The sequence below is a fragment of the Oncorhynchus gorbuscha genome, linkage group LG08 (genome assembly GCF_021184085.1).
Source record: "Oncorhynchus gorbuscha isolate QuinsamMale2020 ecotype Even-year linkage group LG08, OgorEven_v1.0, whole genome shotgun sequence".
Classification (NCBI taxonomy): Eukaryota; Metazoa; Chordata; class Actinopteri; order Salmoniformes; family Salmonidae; genus Oncorhynchus; species Oncorhynchus gorbuscha.
The window spans coordinates 67,038,949-67,046,188 of NC_060180.1; the positions used below are offsets into that span (position 1 = coordinate 67,038,949).

The window sequence follows — 7,240 nt, forward strand, 5'->3', positions numbered from 1 at the left end:
CTTGTAACGCCAGGTTAGTGGGTTCGATTCCCGGGACCACCCATACGTAGAATGTATGCACACATGACTGTAAGTCGCTTTGGATAAAAGCTCTGCTAAATGGCATATATAGTATAGTATTACATAGCAAGTGGTATGACACCCATTTTTTGCTTTGTAGCCCCTACAGATGAAACATTATGGAGTCTTAAAGGAGGCCTGGGTAATGCCGAAATGCCATAATTATTCCAACTTCAATTAATTATTTCTCAATCATGCTTTAAGATACAAATGTCAAATAGACAGTGGGGTTCGAAAATATTGACACGCTTGAAAAAGATTAACAATAATGACTATAAAATAAGTATGTCATGCGGGTATGATCTTTGACCCTCCAGCTCTCTCACTGATCATTATTCACAATTCACAACTTTGATTCAGATGTAATCATGGTAGCATCCACATTAATGTAGAAGTGTTTAGAAACAATATTATTGGCCTCCCGGGTGGCGCAGTGGTTAAGGGTGCTGTACTGCAGCGCCAGCTGTGCCATCAGAGTCCCTGGGTTCGCACCTAACTTTTGGGGAGAAAAAAAAATATTTCTCTGAGATATTGTATAATTTCCCCATTTTTTTGGAACATACAATATAGCTCAGTATTTGAATTATTTATTTCATACAGTCATTATTGCTCATCTTTATCAAGGGTGTCAGTAATTGCACACCCCACTGTGTCAAATCCTTCCTCCAAAGGACCTTTCTATGTCGCCAAATTTGGTGAAAATCCCCCAAACCAAGTCTTTTTGTTTTTGTTTTGTCCTAGTTTGGTGAGGAATCACCCTACTGTGGTCTGCTGTTTTCTTGTTTGATTTGTGTATGTACTATTTCTAGTCTGCTAATGAGCGTTGGTGCACGGCGTTCCTCTCCTGGCTGTTCTGTCGGAAGGGGAAGACCCCCAGAGTGCGCTACATGCAAGTCGCCCAGGAGCTGCAGGAGGACCCCGACTGGCCCCCCAAACCTGCTACCGTCACCTACACCACCAGCACCCCCCTCCACACTGTCAGCATGTGACACAAAAAAATATATTTAACCAGGCATGTCAGTTAATTAAAAAAATCTTATTTACAATGACTGCCTACCCCGGCCACACCCTCCCCTAACCCGGACGACGCTGGGCCAATTGTGCGCCGCCCTATGGTACTCCTTATCATGGCCAGTTGTGATACAGTCTGGGATCGAACCAGGGTCTCCAGTGATGCCACTAGCACTGAGATGCAGTGTCTTAGACCACTGTGCAACTCGGGAGGCATACAGTACCCAGTCTAGGACCTTCCATTCCCCGGACCAGGTTTATTACCAGTATCAAGTATAGAACCTTCCTTTGCCTGGACAAGTAGGGCTGTGATGATACCAGTATAGCAATATTATTTCCATGGCAAAAATGAAAACATGAAGCAGACCAAACTCTTAGGTATTTTAAAAACCTGCTGTAAGTCAAATATTTTCTGCAATAGGCAGGTTGGTTGTTGAGTAACAAAACGGACGCGTGCGTAACTATGAGGAAAAACTGATGGGTTGGCTTAGATTGTTGACATGTCAACTATATTTATTCTCCAATGTTTATTGAAAACCAAAATCCATTTGCACAATGAGCACTTGTCTCTCAAATACATTGTAACAGTTGTTAGCTAGCTAGCGAATTTCAGCCATATTAGCATTGACATGAAATCAGTCAAAACACCTCAAAACAAGACATGGTATCAAGAAGATGAAACTAAGTGAAATGAGTCACTTACAGACTTCTGCCCCATTTGATGTGTGTGCATCGTTTTCGTGACATTGTCAGCTAACCCATCTATAGCTAGGAAAATCAATAAATGTGACTTCAACATAAGGGCTGTTTTCCTAAAGAAGTTAAATCTGCTTCGTTTTTCCTATCCAAGATAATACCAAGTATCGCAATACTGATATCGTCCCGTGCCTAGTTTAGAACCAATATCGAGTCTAGAACCTTCCATTGCCTGGACAACTGACCTGGTTTATAATCAATATCGAGTCTAGAGCCTTCCATTGCCTGGACAACTGACCTGGTTTATAACCAATATCGTGTCTAGAACCTTCCATTGCCTGGACAACTGACTGGTTTATAACCAATATCGTGTCTAGAACCTTCCATTGCCTGGACAACTGACTAGTTTATTACCAATATCGAGTCTAGAACCTTCCATTGCCTGGACAACTGACTGGTTTATAACCAATATCGAGTCTAGAACCTTCCATTGCCTGGACAACTAGCCCCATATCCAGGACTAAACAAAAAGAATCATGTGAAATCACATCATGAGCTTGCAATCAGACTGTGATCCTGTCAACTTCTTGACCATAACTAGACCTTAACTGCTCCGTCCTTACCCATAACCCACAAACCACACATAGAACCCCAGCAATATGACTACTGACAGGTTGGCCCATACTGGGCATTTATCACCTTCTTTTTGCTATTAGTTTAGCCTTGGTGTCGAGGCCCAGAGATTATGTCTTTCCAATACAGGGCTTGCCTTGCACTCACCACAGGTTGATTTTTCAGCTTCACAAAGACTAAGAACTATGGAATCGTCCACTAACACTTTCTCACCTGCCTTGATTGCTGCTCCAACGAAATGTCAAGAGTTAAAGAGAACATGTGTGAACAGGACCGTACTGAGGGAAATGGAGGGATTTTTAAAAACAAATTTATCAACACACCCAGATTATGCATTTTGAAAGCACTGTGTGTGTGTTTTAAGTGTGAGTGGTACTACTGTATTTGCCAAGATTGAATAACATTCCAATGCACCAATAATATATTGCTGTGTTTTTCTGAGAATTTGCTACGCTTTATGAATGTAATTCTTCCTGTGGAAGTATGTGAGTGTCCGTGACTCTTGTGAAACCTGAACACTTGAGTTGATCTGATGCCTGTGTGTTTGTGCGTGTGTGTGCAGGGTTGTTTCTGCATAGAAAAATCTTGGGCAAGACTTAATAAAAATGTATTGGGATGGAAAAACATTTTCAGTGTAAACTTAAATGACTTAAACCATATATATATATATATATATGATGATCTTTGAGAACTAACAATCACCCCAAATAAAATCTAGCCCGTTAGGGAGAATCAAAAATTCAAAAAATTATGCATTCAGTATTTTTGTCATGTCATGGGGCCCCCAATGAGTTTGTTATGTTTGAGTCACTCCGATAGCATAACAACGCATAAACCATGGCAAAATGTGTAGATTTTATGAAAATGTATATTGAAAATTATTCTTCTCTCACATCATGACAAATGTGTATAATTGCAGGACATTTTTGTTCTGCGGCCAAGAGGGCCTCTAAAATGTTCAGTCGGCAACCTCACTATTCACCACGCCCCCGTCACAGCCACTATCCTAACCCTAATTTTGATCCAGAAAAAACCTGGTGGGTGTCTGCACGTACACTCCTGTACGTATTTATTTGGACGCTGAAGCTAAAACATTTTAATTCAGCTCTATACTTTAGCATTTTGGATTTAAGATGAAATGTTTCATATGAGGCGAACAGTACAGCAAGTCATCTTTTATTTTCAGGTATTTTCATATATATCTTTTACCATTTAGAAATGAAAGCACTTTATGAATCTAGTCCTCCCATTTTAAAGGCGTCAAATACTTTAATCTCTAAACGATAAAACGGATATGTATGTGAATACTCTAAAAAGGTGACATTCTGTACCATCTCCTCATATGAAACAATTGATCTCTGTAGAATAGCGGACCTAGAGTATCCAAGTGAGGTGATGGGTGGGAATGAGGTGATGTAACATTTTGTAACATTTATAAACCATTGCACCTGACCTAAATGCTGCTTTTATTAAAGGGAATTATTTTGAAAAGATATCACATTTTGATTGTATTTTATATTCTCGTGAGATTAACAGCTAATTTTAATATCTGTTTTTTTCAATTTGTACAGTACATGGTTTACAACTGATGTATCACCTGTATTGTCTAGTATACACTACCGTTTAAAGGTTTGGGGTCACTTAGAAATGTCCTTGTTTTTGAAAGAAAAGCACACAAAAAATTCCATTAAAATAACATCAAATTGATCAGAATTACAGTGTAGACATTGTAAATGTTGTAAATGACTATTGTAGCTGGAAAAAGCTTTTATCTTTTATTTTTATAGAATATCTACATTGGCGTACAGAAGCCCATTATCAGCAACCATCACTCCTGTGTTCCAATGGCACATTGTGGTAGCTAATCCAAGTTTATCATTTTAAAGGCTAATTGATCATTAGAAAATCCTTTTGCAATTATGTTAGCACAGCTGAAAAAAAGCAATAAAAATGGCCTTCTTTAGACTAGTTGAGTATCTGGAGCATCAGCATTTGTGGGTTCAATTACAGGCTCAACATGTCCAGAAACAAAGAACTTTCTTCTGAAACTCGTTAGCCTTTAGTTCTCAGAACAAGAATAGACTATTACATGCAAGAAATTGCCAATAAACTGAACATCTTGTACAACGCTGTGTACTACTCCCTTCACAGAACAGCGCAAACTGTCTCTAACCAGAATAGAAAGAGGAGTGGGAGGCCCCGGTGCACAACTGCAAAAGAGGACAAGTACATTAGATAGACTAGTTTGAGAAACAGACGCCTCAGAAGTCCTCAACTGTCAGCTTCATTAAATAGTACCCGCAAAACACCAGTCTCAACGTCAACAGTGAAGAGGCGACTCCGGGATGCTGGCCTTCAAGGCAGAGTTCCTCTGTCCGGTGTCTGTTTTTTTTGCCCATCTTAATCTTTTATTTTTTTTGGCCAGTCTGGGATATGTCTTTTTCTTTGCAATTCTGCCTAGAAGGCCAGCATCCCGGGGTCGCCTCTTCACTGTGGACGTTGAGACTGGTGTTTTGCTGGTACTATTTAATGAAGCTGCCAGCATTAACTACACTGTATTTCATATCAATTTCATGTTATTTTTATGGACAAAAATGTGATTTTATTTAAAAAACAAGGACATTTCTAAGTGACCCTAAACTTCTGAACGGTAGTGAACATCAAAGCTTGTTGATATTGACCTAAACATTTGTCAACAATTACTTTGAATATATCTCTCTGTAAAGGTCTCACCAGAAGTATTAAAGGGATAGTTCAGTGAAATTAAATAGTTCGATATTTGTTTCCTTACCTTTTTAAATGTCATGCTCAAATCATCTGTTAAATAGAATTTATTGTTCAACGACTTGGTTAGCTCAGTTGGTAGAGCATGGCGCTTGTAACGCCAGGGTAGTGGGTTCGATCCCCGGGACCACCCATATGTAGAATGTATGCACACGCTTTGGATAAAAGCGTCTGCTAAATGGCATATATTATTATTATATTAAATTATTTTAAGATGATTTGGGCATCAATAAAAGGGGGAGATTGACGTTCATTGATTTTTAGTCTGAATATGCTAATATTCGCCTTTGTTGGCAGTGGCTAGTTTAAGAAAACCACAATGTGGATTGCAGTCTCCTTGTCCATATACAACTTTCAAGGTAAGAAAACAAATCGAAGTATGTCATTTCACTAAACTATCCATTAAATGCCTTACTGATAGTCAGAACCACAAAAAAAGAAAGAAAATGAATTGTAACGATTGTTTACTTTTAATTACTTCCTTTCCATTGTGATACAACTCACAAAGAATGTGTGATTTGCTGAAAATGTCTACAATAATGTCTACAATAATGATATTTTCTCTTGTGTTTGCTCTGTAGAGAGGATTGCATAAATGCCTTCTTCCATTCTGACAACCATTCCATTTGCCAATAAATCTGTATATTAAAACACTCCTGTGGGTTTCATGGGGGGCTGACCACGGTCACAAGTTACTGATCACACTTACTGATCAATTATGAGCTTTCCCAGCCGCCTCGCTGCCTGGCGCTTTAAAGCCCAGAGAGTGTAAGAGGGTATCATTTCATGTGGAGATCAGGGCCCATAGCAGTGAATGGGTGGATTTAGGGTTTAGAGGGGGACCCTGAAAGAGAAGAGAGGGGTGCCTGGCTGCTCAGTGCCAGTGAAAGGAATGGAATCTCCCAGAGATCAGGGCAAGAAGAGGCCATTGAGGGATATTCATGGTGATGGGGATGAGGAGGTGGAGGAGTCATGAATTGATGTGTCCACTTGTAAGATCATCTTTTTGGTCAACAGTGGCGTTTTGGAATGAGGATCTCTTTCTTTAGAGCAGTGTGGTTTCTGGCTAGTGTTGCCTCACATGTGGAATTAGATGTTTGATGTAAGTCTTTCCTGTATTATTTTGTTTCCAGACAGTAACAGATGAAGATGGATAGAAAGACCTAAATAACACACACAAACACAGGCTTTATTTCTCACTGTTCTCCCAAAGTTGGGGGCTTGGGACGCCTTGTGGAATGTCCTGCCTATAGTTACATGACTGACCGATGCCAGAATTCATGGTTCCTTCTATTTAGAAATGTCGTCCAGATCCTGAGGCAGCAAAGCATCCCAAACCGTCACACTACCACCACCATGCTTGACCGTTGGGGGGAATTTCTTACTGTGGAATGCAGTGTTTGGTTTTCACCCGGCGTAATAGGACACATGTTGTTCAAAAAGTGATACTTTTGAATCATCTGTCCATAGAACATTCTTCCAAGAGTCTTGATGATCATCCAGGTTCTTCAAGGTGCTTTTGGGCGAACTTGAGACAACGTATTGGACGACATTGGTCCCATTATTCCAAGGATAGAGTATCAAAAGTCACAGTAAGATACCCTCACTTGGAACTGTGGACCCGCTCATAAGGCCATCACAGTGATTGATAGTCGGGCCACAAGGCTAGCCCGCTGCTCACTTATGGTTAGCCCCATTGTACCAATGACACAAAGACGCCCATGTCTGGTAGCGGGCCTGCAACGATCTGTAGGCCAGCAGACGGACACAAAGCCTCTTCTCCTCCCTCTTGTCCCCTTAGCAAGGCTCCTGCCACCATCCTTTATGGCCATCTCTGTCCCCTTCTGTTATCAGGGGGATATGGGCCTGAATGGGTTCTGCGGTTGGTTAATGAATTCAGTGATTCAGGGGGTGGACAGTTGCAGCCGTGTTAGCGTTTGTTCACCGCCTTGTTGGAGGGACGGGCCCCGCCCCGGGCCCTTTTGTCTCCTCAGGTCCCTCGACAGGTTAGAAGTCAATGGAGGGCCTTGTGTTCAGGCGGCAGGGCAGGGATGGG

At 40.9% G+C, this 7,240-nt stretch overlaps 1 protein-coding gene across 3 annotated transcripts in view; it reads left to right on the plus strand.

Annotated features, from left to right (window-relative positions):
- LOC124042067 (polyamine-transporting ATPase 13A3-like) overlaps positions 1 to 3,893 on the plus strand; it is a 50,834-nt gene extending 46,941 nt beyond the window's left edge. For all 3 annotated transcript variants that reach the window (XM_046360386.1, XM_046360384.1, XM_046360387.1), the window contains one exon: positions 870 to 3,893. In XM_046360386.1, coding sequence (XP_046216342.1) covers positions 870 to 1,049 — 180 coding nt within the window. In that variant the 3' untranslated portion in view covers positions 1,050 to 3,893. The remainder of the gene's footprint in view (positions 1 to 869) is intronic.
- Positions 3,894 to 7,240: the final 3,347 nt, after the last annotated feature.